Source organism: Loxodonta africana, chromosome 26 (genome assembly GCF_030014295.1).
Source record: "Loxodonta africana isolate mLoxAfr1 chromosome 26, mLoxAfr1.hap2, whole genome shotgun sequence".
Taxonomy (NCBI): Eukaryota; Metazoa; Chordata; class Mammalia; order Proboscidea; family Elephantidae; genus Loxodonta; species Loxodonta africana.
In genome coordinates, this window is record NC_087367.1 from 25,807,999 (window position 1) to 25,827,032 (window position 19,034).

The 19,034-nt window shown below is 39.4% G+C and overlaps 1 protein-coding gene across 1 annotated transcript in view; it reads right to left on the minus strand.

The window, feature by feature from the left end:
• Positions 1-19,034, minus strand: part of RMDN2 (regulator of microtubule dynamics 2) — a 118,524-nt gene that overhangs the window by 34,501 nt on the left and 64,989 nt on the right. The window contains exon 6 of the mRNA XM_010595873.3: positions 2-77. Coding sequence (XP_010594175.1) covers positions 2-77 — 76 coding nt within the window. The remainder of the gene's footprint in view (position 1; positions 78-19,034) is intronic.

Here is a 19,034-nt window from a genome sequence, read left to right on the forward strand (position 1 = left end):
CCTTGAAGCGATGTCCATAGTTGATTTTGTTTTGTAAGCCCTCAAACTCAGATACATAGCCACACAAAACTGCAAACCTAAAAAAGATAAAAACAGTGGATGGTATAAGCTTTCAATCAAGTACTACCAAATGATACATTAAAAAAAAAAAATCTCTACTCATACATCAATATTTAGCAAAAGTATCATATAGAATCAAATGTCCTAAAAACAGTCAATACTTGACATTAACATGAGGCCAGTTTCTTCATCTATAACTGGGAATACTAATACCACCTATTTCATATGTATGTTAAAAAAAAAAAATGTTATGACGGTAAAATGAGCTAAAATATGCAACGTGCTTAGAACAGTGCCTGACACAGAGTTTCAATAAAGGTTAGCAGTCACTAGCAACATCAGCATCAATGTCAAAGTCACAAAGAAACGCTCAGGAAAAGTATTGTTACGTAAATATTTAATTGGAAAACGTACTGTGTCAACAGATTTAGAAATTTAAAAACATTATTAAAAGTTTCTTAATCTTTTAAAATGTTTTCCCTCTTTAATAAAAATAAAAATTTCATGCCTTACTTTAAAGTCATTTGGAAATAAAAATATCACGACTAAATGCAAATAAAGTCAAAGATAATTTTAGAATATGCTTTTTCCAAAAACTCACCATCTTCCTCCACCCTTCCTAGAAAAGGGTAAATAGGATTATTTACCCTTTTCCTTTGGGAACACAAATTTACATAAATAACAAATATTGCAATAATTGTTCAGTAATTTGCTTATTTACTCTAAAAATTAGGAATCTGTTTCTTTTCACATGGAGCACGTTTCTGTGCAAAAGTCTGCAAAGTATTTTGGAGCATTTATTGCCTGAGGCGAAATTTCCATTTACCTAAATATTTCAAGTATAGGTGTTAATTTTCACTTGCATTGTCAAATAACTGACATGAAAATACAATTTTGGATGTTATTTATCTCAATCATTTCTGTGAATAAGCATAACTTCCAAGTACAAAAATGAGGTGAACGATTTCCTTAATTTAGAAGAGTAAGACTGACTGTTCCTTGACACACAAGATCACAAAGTTCACACAACCTCTGCACAGCCAATAAAATGGCCACTTTCCAGGTATGATTTTTTTTGACCACTTTAATTTTCAGTTTCTATATAACTGACATTAAAGAAGAGCAAGAATGATGACTAAATCAATCTATGAAAAGTAATCTGAGAACTTAACTAGACTAGGGGATACTAGAAAAATACAACCAGAATGTTCCTTAGAAGTGAGGATGGTGGGAGTTCACGTCAGTTACTTTGGACACGTTATTAGGAAAGACCAACGCCTAGAAAAGGCATCGTGTTTGGTAAAGAAGAAGGTCAATGAAAATGGGGGAACCCTCAATGAGATGAACTGGGCTCAAATATAATAATCATGAGGATGGAGCAGGACCGGGAAACGCTTTGTTCTGTTATATGTAAGGTCACCATGAGTCGGAGTCGTCTCAGTGGCAACTAACAAGAACAACAGTAACAACAACTACTCTTAACTTCCAAGACCAGACTGAACTTCGTATACCTACATCTCTACACCCACTACTAATCTGTCCGGATATTGAGCATTTAAGAAAAACAGAGTCTGGAAAAAGATTCTTGTGCTCCCTTGTGAAAACTTTCGTTACTACCTCAGTCCTCACCAGGTTCTCTTGTGCCATTCTGTTCTATTATTCCTCCCAAAGAGTTTCCACATTGTGGAAGCAAGTACAATCCTCCCAAAATTCCACAAAACTACATCTCCAAACTTTCCATTTTTGTTATGGGGACATTATCATTTTCCAAATTATTTGGACTTGAAATCTTAGGCCACTTTAAGTTAAATGAACTTTTAATTTTAGAATAGTTTTAGACTTACAGAAAAGTTACAGTGGTAGTACAGCATATCCCATTCCCATTTTCCACTATTAACATCTTATATTACCATGGCACATTTGTCACAACTGAACCAATATTGATACATAATGGTCACAATTATTAATACACTTCCATTTGTTTTTCCCTATTGCCCTTAAAAAAAAAAAAAAAATGAAGGTCCCTAAATGGCGCAAATGGTTTGCCAACCTCAAGGGTGGTGATGTGAACCCAACCAGGGGTACCACAGAAGACAGCCCTGGTGATCTGCTTCCATTAAGGCTACAGACAAGAAAACTCTACGGAGCAGTCCTCTGTAACACATGAGATTGCCATTAGTCAGAATAGACAGCAACTAACAACAACAATAATGTCCTTAGGCACTTCTGACATATTCTTCTTCATCCCTCCTTCCAGATTTATCCCTACTAATCCACATCTTGCTAGCTATCTTTTCCAACATGTCAAAATCTTTGAATTATTATTGTCAACCATCATATAGTCATCTACCATACGCCTTGTTTCTAATTCTTGTTATCTGCAATGTTTAGAAGTATATAAATGTCTGTGTCTCCATCCACTGACAAAATTACTGGACATACTGGGGTTGAAGGTATAGACATGGAGCCCTAGAATCAGCTCTAGATTGACAGTGATCTATTATCCGACACACTGAGGCTCACACCATTCACCAGCATGAGTACCCTGGCAGCTTACTTGTGTTTCTGCATCTTGTCTGCAAAGATGTTATGAGTGAACTTGACTCAAGGCCTTGTTTCAATACAGATATACTAGGCCAATTTTCCTACTCTATCTACTAGCAAAAAAGTAAAAACAGATCATTTCACATTTTTGGAAAAATTCATGTTAAGTCTATTTGATCTTACTTGCTTTCTATAGATTGATAAAAGAATCCAATTAATTATCTGTGCTGGACTCAAAGGCATAGGTGTTCACTGGTCTACAGCGGTAGGATTCATGTTCCATTTTCTCAAAAGCAGAACTACTTATGCACATCTCTAGGCTTATATTTTGCTGTCTCAGCACACTCTGAGTGAAGGAAAAGACAAAAATGTTGATTTATCAATACAATTATATCAAATAGATATTGTCAAATATGTGTATCAATTTGGCTAGGCCATGATTTCCAGTATTGTGTGACTGTCTACCATTTTGTCATCTGATGCAATTTTCCTACGTGTTATAAATCCTACTTTTATGATGTTAATGAGGTGGGATAGGTGGCAGTTATGTTAATGTGGCAGGACTTAATCTACAAGATTGGATTGTGTCTTGAGCCAATCTCTTTTGAGATATAAAAGGGAGAAGTGAGCAGAGAGACAGGGGGACCTCATACCACCAAGAAAGCAGTGCTGGGAGTACAGCATGTCCTTTGGACTCAGAGTTCCTAGGAGAAGAAGCTGGTAGTCCTGGGGAAGACTGATGAAAAGGGCCTTCCTCCAGAGCTGACAGAGAGAAAACCTTCCCCTTAATTTGGACATCTAGCCTACTAGCCTGTGAGAAAATAAATTTCTCTTTGTTAAAATCATCTACTTGTGGTATTTCTGTTATAGCAGCACTAGAAAACTAAGACAGATACGTTTTTCCTTTTAAATAATTTCACTAGACTCTAATCTTATAATATTATTTGAAATCTTCTTTAAAGTCTAAAATATTATTTATCTTCCTACATATCACAAATTCAAAGGGGACGTGGTCACTTTCTCACAAAGGGTCATCACTACTTTTCTTTCAACAACCTGCCCATGTGTGTATGTGCGTGTTATTTTTTATACTGTCCACAAAAAAAATTAAAGTTTTATTTTGCAAACCCTAGAGTTCACGGCAACTCCAAAGAGTATTAATTTGAAGTATGGCCTATTGCCTCCATCTAGAAGTCATTCTAACTCTACATGCTTTAACGACAATTCTGTATTTTCTTTGCATTGCTGTCCTTGTTGTTGTTGTTGTTAGGTGCCGTCGAGTTGGTTCTGACTCATAGCGACCCTATGCACAACAGAATGAAACACTGCCCGGTCCTGTGCCATCCTTACAATTGTTGTTATGCTTGAGCTCATTGTTGCAGCCACTGTGTCAATCCACCTCGTTGAGGGTCTTCCGCTTTTTCACTGACCCTGTACTCTGCCAAGCATGATGTCCTTCTCCAGGGACTGATCCCTCCTGACAACATGCCCAAAGTATGTAAGATGCAGTCTCGCCATCCTTGCCTCTAATGAGCATTCTGGCCACACTTCTTCCAAGAAAGATTTGTTTGTTCTTTTGGCAGTCCATGGTATATGCAATATTCTTCACCAACATCACAATTCAAAGGCATCAACTCTTCTTCGGTCTTCCTTATTCATCGTCCAGCTTTCACATGCATATGATGTGATTGAAAATACCATGGCTTGGGTCAGGTGCACCTTAGTCTTCAGGGCGACATCTTTGCTCTTCAACACTTTGAGGAGGTCCTTTGCAGCAGATTTGCCCAATGCAATGCGTCTTTTGATCTCTTGACTGCTGCTTCCATGGCTGTTGATTGTGGATCCAAGTAAAATGAAATCCTTGAAAATTTCAATCTTTTCTCCGTTATCATGATGTTGCTCACTGGTCCAGTTGTGAGGATTTTTGTTTTATGTTGAGATGTAATCTATACTGAAGGCTGTGGTCTTTGATCTTCATTAGTAAGTGCTTCAAGTCCTCTTCACTTTCAGCAAGCAAGGTTGTGTCCGCCGCATAACGCAGGTTTTTAATGAGTCTTCCTCCAATCCTGATGCCCCGTCTTCTTCATATAGTCCAGCTTCTCGGATTATTTGTTCAGCATACAGATTAAATAGGTATGGTGAAAGAATACAGCCCTGACACACACCTTTCCTGACTTTAAACCAATCAGTATCCCCTTGTTCTGTCCGAACAACTGCCTCTTGATCTATGTAAAGGTTCCTCATGAGCACAATTAAGTGTTCTGGAATTCCCATTCTTCGCAGTGCTATCCATAGTTTGTTATGATCCACACGGTCAAATGCCTTTGCATAATCAATAAAACACAGGTAAACATCCTTCTGGTATTCTCTGCTTTCAGCCAGGATCCATCTGACATCAGTAATGATATCCTTGGTTCCACATCCTCTTCAGAAACCGGCCTGAATTTCTGGGAGTTCCCTGTCGATATACCGCTGCAGCTGTTTTTGAATGATCTTCAGCAGAATTTTGCTTGCGTGATATTAATGATATTGTTCTATAATTTCCACATTCAGTTGAATCGCGTTTCTTGGGAATAGGCATAAATATGGATCTCTTCCAGTCAGTTGGCCAGGAAGCTGTCTTCCATATTTCTTGGCATAGACCAGTGAGCACCTCCAGCGCTGCATCTGTTTGTTGAAACATCTCAATTGATATTCCATCAATTCCTGGAGGCTTGTTTTTCGCCAATGCCTTCAGAGCAGCTTGGACTTCTTCCTTCAGTACCATCGGTTCCTGATCATATGCCACCTCTTGAAACGGTTGAGTATCGACTAATTCTTTTTGGTATAATGACTCTGTGTATTCCTTCCATCTTCTTTTGATGCCTCCTGCATCATTTAATATTTTCCCCATGGAACCCTTCACTATTGCAACTCGAGGCTTGAATTTTTTCTTCAGTTCTTTCAGCTTGAGAAACGCCGAGTGTGTTCTTCCCTTTTGGTTTTCCATCTCCAGCTCTTTGCACACGTCATTATAATACTTTATTTTGTCTTCTCGAGAGGCCCTTTGAAATCTTCTGTTCAGTTCTTTTACTTCATGAATTTTTCTTTTTGCTTTAGCTGCTCGATGGTCAAGAGCAAGTTTCAGAGTCTCCTCTGACATCGACCTTGGTCTTTTCTTTCTCTCCTGTCTTTTCAGTGACCTCTTGCTTTCTTCATGGATGATGTTCTTGATGTCATTGCACAACTCGTTTGGTCTTCAGTCACTAGTGTTCAGTGCATCAAATCTATTCTTGAGATGGTCTCTAAATTCAGGTGGGATATACTTAAGGTCATATTTTGGCTCTCGTGGACTTGCTCTGATTTTCTTCAGCTTCAGCTTGAACTTGCATATGAGCAATTGATGGTCTGTTCCACAGTTGGCCCCTGGCCTTGTTCTGACTGATGGTATTGAGCTTTTCCATCATCTCTTTCCACACATGTCGTCAATTTCATTTCTGTGTGTTCCATCTGGCGAGGTCCATGTGTATAGTCACCGTTTATGTTGGTGAAAGAAGGTATTTGCAATGAAGAAGTCGTTGGTCTTGCAAAATTCTATCATTCAATCTCCGGCATTGTTTCTATCACCAGGGCCATATTTTCCAACTACTGATCCTTCTTTGTTTCCAACTTTTGCATTCCAATCGCCAGTAATTATCAATGCATCTTGATTCCATGTTTGATCAATTTCAGACTGTAGCAGCTGATAAAAATCTTCTGTTTCTTCATCTTTGGCCCTAGTGGTTGGTGCATAAATTTGAATAATAGTCGTATCAACCGGTCTTCCTTGGAGGCATATGGATATTATCCTATCACTGACAGTGTTGTGCTTCAGGATAGATCTTAAAATGTTCTTTTTGACGATGAATGCAACACCATTCCTCTTCGAGTTGTCATTCCCAGCATAGTAGACTATATGATTGTCTGATTCAAAATGGTCAATACCAGTCCATTTCAGCTCAGTAATGCCTAGGATATCGACGTTTATGTGTTCCATTTCATTTTTGATGATTTCCAATTTTCCTAGATTCATACTTCGTACATTCCAGGTTCCAATTATTAATGGATGTTTGCAGCTGTTTCTTCTCATTTTGAGTTGTGCCACATCAGCAAATGAAGGTCCTGAAAGCTTTACCCCATCCAAGTCATTAAGGTCGACTCTACTTTGTGGAGTCATCTTTTGAGTGCCTTCCAACCTGGGGGGCTCATCTTTCAGCACTATATCAGACAATGTTCTGCTGCTATTCATAAGGTTTTTACTGGCTAATGCTTTTCAGAAGTAGACTGCAGGGTCCTTCTTCCTAGTCTGTCTTATTCTGGAAGCTCAGCTGAAACCTGTCCTCCATGGGTGACCCTGCTGGTATCTGAATACCGGTGGCATAGCTTCCAGCATCACAGCAACACACCAGCCCCCACAGTATGACAAACTGACAGACACGTGGGGGTTAATATCCTTAGTAACTGATAAACACTACTGTTTCAACAATTATGAAACCAACTCCATGAGTCTTCCTGCAGGACTCTTGGTTCAGCACCAATGCCATTTATACTGCGAGACAGCAGATGCAGTGTATTATAATAGAAAAAATATCACGTATTATAAGGATCCAAGATCTGGGTTCTAGTTTGTTTTTCCACTTACTGTGAGACCCTGGCTATTAATTGACAGACACACACACAGTGCTTTGTTTACTCCATCTGTAAAGTGGAAACAGGCTATCCTGTGAATCAATGCTACAAGGCATGTGGATGTAATTTGTGAACAGTAGACCACAACAAATTTGTAAGACATTATTTATAATTAGGGTCAGGCCCATTTGGCCAACAAACTGCAAATCCATTTGTAACTTTACTCTCTAGATTTCAGAAGTATTTAAAAAAAAAAAAAAAGTATTTTAGGCTGGTATAATAAAAGCAACAGAATATTATAGAAAGTTTATGCAATGTTAAAGTTACAAAGCAATTTCATTTTAGAAAAGGTGAATATAGAAAACAAGCCTTTAAAATTAATATTCCCTAAATATTAATCCTTTACAATAAAAACCAAACCAGTTGCTGTTGAATCAACCAACTCATGGCAGCCCCATGTGTTGCAGAGTAGAACTGCTCCATAGGGTTTTCAAGGCTGTGACCTTTTGGAAGCGGATCACTAGGTGTTTCTTCCAGGGCACTTCTGGGTGGGTTTGAACTACCAGCTTTTTTGTCAATAGGAGAGCACTTAACGTTTGTGCCACCCAGAGATTCCTATCCTTCACAATAATTATCCCTAAAGATTTTATCTTTTGTTTCAAACTGAAGCTTACAAACCATCACATAACACTGCAAAGCAGAAGTCTGCAAACTTTTGCTATAGGGTCAGATAGTAAATGTTTTATGCTTTGGGGCCAGACAGTCTTTGCTCTAACTACTCAACTCTGTCACTTTGCACAAATGTATGTGCATGGCTATGTTTCAATAAAACTTTATTTACAAAAACAGGGAGTTGGATTTGGCCTGCTGACCACAGTTTGCCATTTATGCTGAATGAATGAAAAAAATGCTTTATTAACATCTTAACATTCTGATAAAAATTTTGGCAGAATAAGATCTTTTCTCAAAATTTTATTACAATTAATTATTGAAATAGCTAACCTAAATTTTACCAACTGTTTCTCAAGTCAAAGTTTAAATTTCTTTTCCATCATTTTTTTAGACCTCTACTATTTAATTGAATGAGAACTCTTATATTCAGTAGATACTATATTTTTATTCAGATAACGCACGTTTTCTACCTGTTGCTGTGAAAAAAATTAGTGCACTTACAAAAATACCTCTTAGGGGAAGGATGTGGTTTGCAAACAAATGTAGAAGGCACACATTATTTGCATAAACATACGGTATAATACATTCTAAGAATTCAGATATAATTGACATTCAGGTGTATTAAATTTTAATCAACTGATTACAATTTGATTTTTTTTTTAATTAAAAACTGATAATGAATAAGAAATCATGGGAAATACATTTGATCATTATTCTATGTGTATGTTGATAAAATTTAACCTTGGGGTAAATTCCATGGCTATAAACAAAGCAATTAGTTCACAACAAGAAGTGCGAAAAAACAAAAACAAAAGAACAAAAGAGAAGTAGTCTGATTAGTGTAAGACAGACAGGGCAGCCCACTAGGGAAGAGTTAAGCATGATCTATCCGCACAGGATAGATTTGGAGGCCCTTACGAAGCCCTTGGAGAAGGTTCGACATTGTTCCTCTGTGAGAATTTGGAAACTCACACTGTTAAATGTCCTCGAATCAAATGTACATTTTTAATGTGATTCTTCATGGGTGCAGATGCATGTATGGGAGAAGGAAGAGGACAGCAGAGGACGAACAACCCAGGAGGAAGAGGAGAAGCTCAGAGTAAAGAGCAGCACTTGGGTGTTCTTTCTGCATCCTAATGTGGCTAACCAGCTCCCAAACACTTCCCATATCAAAGGAGATCAAGAAAGAGATTGTGTCTTGATCAGTACAAATTAATCACAGTTACCACTACAAACAGAAGAGCAGAAGTACCTTAACACATACATAAGTCAATTTATTAGTACATATTATGGAGTCCCTAGGCACAAATGGTTAAGTCCCTAGGCACAAATGGTTAAGTCCCTAGGCACAAATGGTCAAACACGGAACTACCAGCTGAAAGGTTGGTGGTTTGAACCCACCCATGGGCACCTCAGAAGACAGGCCTGGCAATCCGCTTCAGAAAGGTCACAGCCTTGAAAACCCTATGAAGCAGTTCTACTCTGCACATGTGCGGTTGCACCGAGTCAGGATCGACCAGACAGCAACTAACAACAACAACAACAGATAAGCTTGGCTATAGAAATAATAGCTAAGACCCTTATATACTGGAGAAGTGATTTTAAAGATATACCAAGATGTTAACTGCAAAATAACCTTTCTTTCTCCTGTAGTTTTGGCAGGGGCTTCAAAGGCACGAACAACACTTTGTGTATTAGGTACTGCAATTTGTAAAGCAAGATGCTCTATCATCCACGCGTGACATGCTAAGGAAGTCATGCTAAGGTTCTGGCAGGCTTAGCCCCTCACCCATCTCCAGGCTATACAAGAGAAGGCAAAGAATTCACTGGGAAGAGGAAGACACTGGGAGTGAGAATTTCTGTGGGCAGAGCTGTCAGGGTGCTGTGGGTTCTATCCCCCACCTTCTCATGGGTGAGGGGAGGGGCTAGGCTTACATCTCATCTTAAGACAAGTGTCAAGTGAGAGCAGCTTGCAAAGAACTATTCGTATTTTGGCATATTTCCCTTGTAGTTGGAAGGACATAAAATATTATCTGGCTCCTGCCCAGGAAAATCTTAAGAGGTGAGTTTGTGACTGGAGCTCCCCCTGGTGATGACAGAGTAAACACACAGGTTCTGCTTTGGGAGAATGGACTGCAGTTAAGTGGGGCCAAAATGAATTTCTGTGGGACAAATGTGGACTTTGTAGACAGGAAGCCATTCTGAGAGAGACTTTAGCTAAGAGTGCCACCTAGAGAAATAAAACAACCCGAAAAGAGGGGTGGATTTCTGGAAACCTAGGACTGACGAGCCCTGGTGGTACAATGATTAAGCACTTTGCTGCTAAACAAGAGGTGAGTGGTTTGAAAAAAAAAAGACCTGTTAACTTGCTTCTGTAAAGATTTCATCCTAAGAAATCTTATGGAGCAGTTCCACTCCATCTTATAGGCTCACTATGAGTCAGAATCAACTCAATGACACCTACAACAAAAAGGCTGGGGGGAGGGTCATAATACATACAGTTAATATTATATGTTCTTAGCACCTAAGATGCTTTTATTTGGGGGTAGACAGTGCTAAATGGGACTTAAAAATGTTATAAAAATGCAACTAAAACAAAAGGAATCATAATAACTTAAAACCATATATTTCTTATCTGTGTTTTATAATTGTAATACTGTCTTAAACGGAATTCTATAGAGAAGCAAAAGCAGTAAAGTGTATAAATATATATATAGAGAGATTTATATCAAGGTATATGGAAACCCTGGTGGTGTAGTGGTTAAGTGCTACGGCTGCTAACCAAAGGGTCGACAGTTCAAATCTGCCAGGCGCTCGTCGGAAACTCTACGGGGCAGTTCTACTCTGTCCTGTAGGGTCACTATGAGTTGGAATCAACTCGACGGCACTGGGTTGGGTTTGGTTTTGGTTATATCAAGGAAATGGCTCACACGGCTGTAGAGACTGGAATGTCCCAAGCCTGTGGGTCAGGCTGGAGGCTTTTCCTGATTTGCCTAGCCTCAGGGGCTGGTGAACCCAAGATCCTCAGGTCAAAGAGCAAGGCTCTTGCTCACAGGCTGTGAAGATCGATGAATCTCAAGATCAGCAGGCAAGTAAGCAGCTAGTTCAAGTCACAAGAACCTGAGGTCAGATGAACAGGATCCAGATGCAGAATCCAGCGTAAGCAAAAAGCCCCGCTCTCTGACCTGCCTTCCATGCCTGTTTTATTGAGAGCTTTTATAGGAATGGGTGTTGGACTTTATTGAATGCCTTTTCTGTGTTGATTGAGATGATCATGTGATCCCTTTGCTTTATGTGGTGGATTACGTTGATTGACGTTCTAATGTTGAACCACCTATGCATACTTGGTGGTGGTATATTATGATATGCTGAATTCTACTGACTAGAATTTTGTTGAGAATTTTTGCATCTATATTCATGAGAAGTTGGTCTGTAATTTTCTTTCTTTGTGGTGTCTGTGCCTGGTATCAAGTATCAAGGTAATGCTGGCTTCATAGAATGAATTTGGTAGTATCCCTTCCTTTTCTATGTTCTGAAATAGTTTCAGTAGTACTGGTGTGAGCTCTTCTCTCAATGTTTGGTAGAATTCTCCAGTGAAGCCATCTGGGCCAGGACTTTTTTTTTGTTCGGAGGTTTTTTTTTTTTTTTTTACTCTTCAATCTCTTCTCTTGTTTTGATTCTGTCCCTTCTTTTTTTGTAGTGTGCATCTATTGCTATAAATTGACCTCTGAGCACTGCCTTTGTTGTGTTCCAAAGGTTTTGGTAGGATGTGTTTTCCTTCTTGTTTAATCTAGGAATTTTTTAATTCCATCTTTGATTTCTTCTATTACCCACTGGCTTTTAAGCAAGGTGTTATTCAATTTCCACCTATTTGTTTATTTTTACCTGCTCTTCCTGTTATTCATTTTACTGTTTTGGCATTGTGATCAGAGAATATGCTTTGTATTACCTCAATGTTTTGGATTTTGTTGAGGGTTTCTTTGTGGCCTAAGATGTAGTCTATTATGGACAGCGTTCCATGTGCATTGGAAAAGAATGTATACTTTGTTGCTGTTGGGTGGAGTGTTCTATATATGTCTATGAGGTCAAGTCGGTTGATTGTGGCCTCTAGATCTTCTGTACCTTTGTTGAGTTTCTTTCTAGAAATTCTGCCCTTCACTGAGAGTAGTGTTTTGAAGTCTTCTATTATTACTGTGGAACTGCCAGTTTCTCCTTTTAGTGCTGTTAGAGTTTGTTTTATGTATTTCGGAGCCCTGTCATTGGGTATGTAGATATTTATGATGGTTATGTTCTCCTGGTGGATTGTCCTTTTAATCATTATATAATGTCCTTCTTTGTCTTTTATGGTGGACTTTGTTTTAAAGTCTATTTTATCTGAGATTAGTATTGCCACTCCTGTTCTTCTTTGGTTGCTGTTTGCTTGATATATATTTTTCCATTCTTTGATTTTGTAATATATTTATGTCTTTGTTTCTAAGGTGTGTCTTACAGACAGCATATTGATGGGTCCTTTTTTTTTTTTTAATCCATTTTGCCACTGTCTCTTTATGGGTGCGTTTAAGCCATTTACTTTCAATTTGATTATCGATAGGTGTGAATTTATTGCTGTCATTTTGTAGTGCTTTTTTTTTTTTTGGTGTGTGGTACTGATGTTTTCTTTGTTCCTCTTATTCTCCTGTTTTAAATTCTTTTCTGGATATTCTTTTCTGTCCTTTTTGTAAATTTTGTGTTTACTGAATCTTTATGTTTTTCTTCTTTATTTCGGTGAGTAGGTTTGTTAACTTTCTTTGTGGTTACGTTGAAATTGACCTCTCTTTTCCTAAGTTTAAACCAATCTTTTATTACTTGATATCACCTTGATTTCCTTTCCATTTGAAAGGTCAATACCTACACCATTTATTCCCTCTTTTATTGTTTTGACATTGTTGTCATCTACAGATTAAGTCTCTGGTTCCCTGTTGTAAATCTTTTAGTTTTGTTTTATCCTTGAGAGTTCATTGCCTAGGTTGGTTTTTGGCTGATGCTGCCCTGTGTCCTAGATTCAGGTTGTTGTCTGATGTTGTTGGTTCTCTAACTGAAGGACTCCCTTTAATAATTTTTTAAAGCTTGTTTTGATTTTTACACATTTCCTTAATTTCTGTTTACTTGGAAATGTCCTAGTTTTGCAGTCATATCTGAATGACAGTTTTGCAGGATATATTATTATTGGTTGGCAGTTCTTTTCTTTAAAGGTTTTATATATGTCATCCCATTGGCTTCTTATCTACATGGTTTCTGCCGAGTAATGAGACCTTAGTCTTATGGTTCCCCTTTGTACATGACTTTGCAATTTTCTTGAGCTGCTTTCAGGATTCTTTGTCTTTGGTTTTGGCAAATGTGATTATGATATCTTTTGGTGAATTTCTTTCGGGATCTACCCTATATGGGGTTCAGTGAGCTTCTTGGATGGTCAGCTTTTCATCTTTCATATTAAGAAAGTTTTCTGTCAGCAAATCAATAATCCTCTCCATGTTTTCCATTTTCTCCCCTTGTTCTGGAACTCTGATAACACACCTATTTTTGCCCTTGATTGTATCCCACATCATTCTCAGGTTTTCTTTATTCTTTCCTCTGATTTTTCCTCAAACAAAGTGGTATTTAAGGATTTGTCTTCAATTTAATTGATTCTGTCTTCCATTGTTTTAAATTCGTTCCTAAACCTTCTATTGCACTGTCCATTTCTGAAATCTTGTTATTTATCTTTTGGATTTCCAATTGCTGGTTTTGTATGCTTTCTAGGTTTTGACATTTTGTTCCTGTATTGTTTTTCTGAACTCTTCCATTGCACTGTCTGTGTTTTCCCTAATTTTGTCCATATTTTCCATGATTTTCTCTGCATTTTTCTTCATGTCTTTCCTAATCTTTTGGCAGGCCCTGAATATTAGACTTTTGAATTCCTTATCAGGTAGTTCCCATGCCTTTTCTTCTACTGGAAGGTCATCTGGTGTTTTATTTTGGTAACTTACTGTAGCCATTCTGTCCTGTATTTTTGTGTTTTGATGTTGTCTGCTGTCTCCAGGATATTTCAGGGATTATTTTCTTCATTTATTCATTGTAGATTTGTTTGTTTCATCCTGTTGTTTTATTTGGTTATGCCAGGCAGGCGAGCTGCATGCATTTTGTTGCTTGCTCTTCTGTGAGCTTGATACTTCTCACCACCTTGTCCAAGTGGGCAGGGCCAGTCACTCAGCTATGGTGCAGCAGGCAGGTCCAGCCAGGGGGAAGGGCAGGGATCAGTCCTTTATGGTACGAACTGGGGCCAGTAGGCCTGGGTCGGGGGGCAGTGTGGGACAGAATATAGGGGCCTGGGTGTCCATGTTGGTGTCACTTGGGGTTGCGGTGCTCAGCGCATGGTGCAGATGGGCCAGAGGGAAGGGAGAGGATGTGATGTGGAGAGCTAAGTGGGTGAGAGTAAGAACAGAAAGAAACAGAAGTAGAAAAAAGCAAACTAAAATGAAGGAAAAAAGTAAATAAAATGGCAGCATGGTAGGATTCAGTGGTTGGAGGTGGGGCAGAGCCAGGGAGACCATGTGCTGGGGGCTGTCTAGCCAAACAGTGCATCTCAGCCTGTTGGGAAGGGGTGTGAGCAGTGCATGGGGCTAGGTTGACGGGAGAAAGGAAATGAAAGAAGCAAAAGAAGAAACAAAAACAAAAAATCGAAAATAACAACAACAAAAAATAAATGTGATGCTGAGGGACCTGGCCATTGGGGTTGGGGCAGAATTGAGGTGGTAGTGAGCTGGTGTCTCTCTTGCTGGGCAGCACAGCACAGCCCCTCAGGAAGGGAGGGAGGCAGCGCAAGGCCTAGGTGGGAGGGAGAAGGAAAAGGGAGAAGGGGAAAGATAAAGAAAAGTGAAAATGACAGCACTGAGGGAGCTGACCTGCATGGGTGGCACAGACCCTGAGAGGCTATGTGCCAGTGGGTCTCTAGCCGAGTGGTGTAGTGTGGCCCTTCAAGAAGGGGTGGGAGCAGTGCACAGGGCTAGGTGGGTGGGAAAAAGGAAAGGAAGGAAGGGGTAGAGGGAGAAGAAACAAACAACAACAAAAAAACCTTGCAAAAACAAAAAGATAATAATACAGGAAAAAAAAAAACACACACACATGAATATGGTGCTGAAGGAGCCAGCTGGTGGGGGTAGCATAGATCTGAGGAGGTCATGTGTCAGTGGTTCTCTAGCTGAGCAGTGCATTATCGCCCGTCGAGAAGGGTTGGGGCAGTGCATGGGGCTAGGTGGGCAGGAGAAAGGAAAGGAAAGGAGAAGGAAACAACAACGATAAAAAAAAATATGGTGCTGAGGGAGCTGCCTGGTGGGGGTGGCATGGATCTGAGGAGGCTGTGTGCCAGTGGCTCTCTAGCTGAGCAGTGCAGCACAGCCCTTCGAAAAGGGATAGGGATGGCACATGGGACTAGGTGGGTGGGAGAAAGGAAAGGAAGGAAGTGAGAGAGAGAGAAGAAACAAACGAAAAAAGCAAAAACAAAAAAATATGGCACTGAAGGAGCTGGCCAATGGTGGCATGCACCTGGGGAGGCTGTGTGCTGGTGGCTCTCTAGCCAAGTGGTACAGCACAGCCTGTCAAAAAGGGGTGGGGATGGCACAGGGGGCTAGGTGGCAGGTGGGCAGGAGACAGGAAAGGAAGGAAGAGAGAAAAGAAAGAAAGAAAAAATATGGTGCTGAGGGAGACGGCTGGTGGCAGTGGCACAGGACCTGGGAGGCCATGTGGGTGGCTCTCTAGCCCAGCAGTGTGGCACAGCCCATTGAGAAGGGGTGAGGATGGCACATGGGTCTAGCTGGGTGAGGGAAAGGAGAGGAGGAGAGAGAAGAAAAAAAAAAAAGCCAAAAAAATTTCAAAATGACATTGGGGGAACTGGGCTTTGGGGCAGTGAGCTTGTATCTCTTTGACCAAGCAGTGTGGCCCACTGGAAGTGGTGGAGGCTGCATAGAGGGAAGAATGGTAGGAGGTGGGAAAACGTGCATCCCTGGTTACTGGGAGTTCTGTCTCCTGTTGGGAGCTCTGTGAAGTTGCCTTCCCATACTCCCTGTCTGTGGTTCTTAGTGGCTGAATCCAAGATGGCGAATCTGTGCCATGTTAGCTGGTAGAGAACCTCCACGCCATAGCAATCCTAGTTCTCTGTGAACTTCTTATTTCATTCAGTGCTTGATCTAGTTCTTTGACCCTTCATTTGATGCTTTGGGTTCCAGGACTGACGTTTGCATCTGTTTTACTTAGTTTTTTATCTTTGCTGAAGAGGGACTGCATGGTGCTTCTGTCTGTTGCGGCATGTTGGCTCTGCATCCTGAGTCATTAATCTTGAACTAAATTTGATGCCTTGCAGAAGAAAGTAAAAGCCAGAGCAGACTTGTAAATTGCCTAAACTTTGAGTGCATTCCCTGAGCTATACATGATCCACAGGCAAAAGGTTGAATCCTTAATGGCTGAAGGTGTTTAAGCACCCCTTCTGACCAATTATTGGCTTATTGCTAAGGTATGCTCACCAAAAGAAGCCAGGCTTAAAAACAAAAACAAGGAAAAACAAAACAAGAGTCATCAGTGGCTGCATAGTGTGGGAGGAAATGGCCTCCACAGAATTAGGCCAGGCAGTCACTAATCAGATAAACAAATCAAAAACTCCCTGGGTGTTATAGAGAGTCAGAATCCAGAGATTCTGTAACATATTATCTAAAATGGACACTTTTCAACCAAAAAAGGACACAGGCAAAAAAATAAGAAAATTATGACCCATACAAAGGAAAAAAAAGCCGACAGAAACTATGTCTGAAAGGGACAAGAAGCTGGACTTAAAGACTTCAAAGCAGCTATTATAAATGTTCAAAAAACTAGAGGAGATCATGCTTAGAGAATTAAAGGAAAGTATATGACACTGAGTCATTAAATAAAGAATGACAGTAAAAAGCTAGAAAGTATAAAAAAGAACCACACAGAAATTCTGGAATTGGAAAGTACAAACATATGAAACGAAAAATTCACTAGAGGGACTGTAAGAAGATTTGAGCTGGCAAAAGAAAGAATCAGTAAACTTGGAAATAGGTCAATAGACACTAGACAATCCAGAAAACAGAATGAAGAAAAAATGAACAGAGACTCAGAGAAATGTGGGACACTATTAAGCATGCCCATATAGGCATAACGGGAGTACCAGTAGGAGGGGAGAAATAAATAAATAAATAAATAAATAAATAAAATTCAGGGAAATTAATGTCTACAAACTTCCCAAATTTGATGAAAAACATTAATAAAAAAGTTTAAAAAACAAGTAGGGTAGATACAAGAAGATCTACATGCAGACATAGTCAAAATGCTGGAAGTCAAAGATAAAAAACAGAGCAAAACAAGGAACAACAACAACAAAAAAGACTCACATGTACAGAGAACTACAACACGATTAATAGCTGACATCTCATTAGAAGCCATGGAGGCCAGAAGATAATGGAACTATATATATAGTATGTTAAAAAAAAAAAAAACCTGTCAAACAAGAATTCTATATAAAGCAAAAACTATCAGCAAAGGGGTTTATCCTTCAAAAATGAAGATGAAATGGATATTGTTTCTCAGTACTTCTGTTCTACCTCCTAGTTCGTGGCACAATGACTGGGGTCTTAAAAGCTAGCAAGCAGCCATCCAAGGTACATCAACTGGTCTCCATTCATTTGAAGCAACAGAGGAAGACGGAGAGTCAGGTATCAAAGGAGAAAACTGAATGTGTATCTGGTTGTCTCCATAAACAACTACCCTCCTTGCCATGAACCAGAAGAACTGGATGGTGCCAGCTACCATTATTGAACATTTTGATCAAAGGTTGTATAGAAGAATTCTAATAAAAAGGGTGGGCGGGGGGGAATGCACAACAGAATTTCAAATTCTCAATGGAATCTAGACTTTCTGGAGTCATTGAGGCTGGATAAGTCCCCAAAACTACTGCCCTTAGATAATCTTTAAACTTTAAACCTTAAATCAAAACTATCCCCTGAAGTCTTCTTACAACCCAAAACTAGCTTATTTTAATAGTAAAGTACATCTGCTTTGAGCACTGTGCTCTTTTAAAGAATTATCTATGTGAAATCAAATTGACAATGGCAACTCAAAAGGTTAGATGGGAATCTTAGGGGGCAGCAACTTTAAGATAATGGTGGTGGAATAATGTGGAAAAGGATAATGAGAATGGTAGCACAATTTGAAGAACATAACCAATGCCATTGAATTGTACATGCAGAAATAGTTAAAAATGGTGTATCTTTGGCCATGCATACTTTTACCAAAATAAAAGAATATACGGTTCCTGGACTAGCACCATAGGTATTACTTGGGAGTGTGTTATATACGCAAATCCTTCAGTCCCATTCCAGATCTACTGAATCAGTAACTCTAGGTATGGGGCCCAGTAATCTGTGTTTTAACAATCCTCCAAGTGGTTCTCACACCACTGTGAAGGAGGAACTGAAATTCAAATTGACTAGAGTGTATAGAATGCTCAAAAGTGGCTAAAGATTAACTTTGCAACAAGAAAGATAAGAACCAGAAAAATCAAGGCCTTGTAGATCACATGAAGGAAATAAGGATCCATGAAAAAGTTATAGGGAGGAGAGAGACAGCCATTCATTCAATTCACTTCCTTGGAGTTTTCCCTGACCACCTTATATAAAACAGACCACTGGTCACTCTGCCACACCGTAAGTTGCACCTGCATCATACCTTATGCTTCATTTGTTTAGCTTTTGTTTGCTTTTGCCTGTCATCTCTCACTATAATCTAAGTTCCTCGAGGGCAGAGATCTTGTCTGTCTTATTCAATACTGAATTTCTAGTGCTTAGAACATTTCTTAGTATGAAATAGACTCAATAAATGTTTGTTGAATGAATGAATCACTAAGTCACCAAGGATGCAGAGGTGAGAAAGACAGACCCTGATCCTTACCTCACTGAACTTACTTTCTGGTTCACATGACTAAATTTGCATTTTAGATAGCAATTAGATTGCTGTAGGTGGCGGTAAAGATTAACCCATTGTCGTCGAGTTGATTCCCACCTGTGGAAACCCTATGTGTTGTAGAG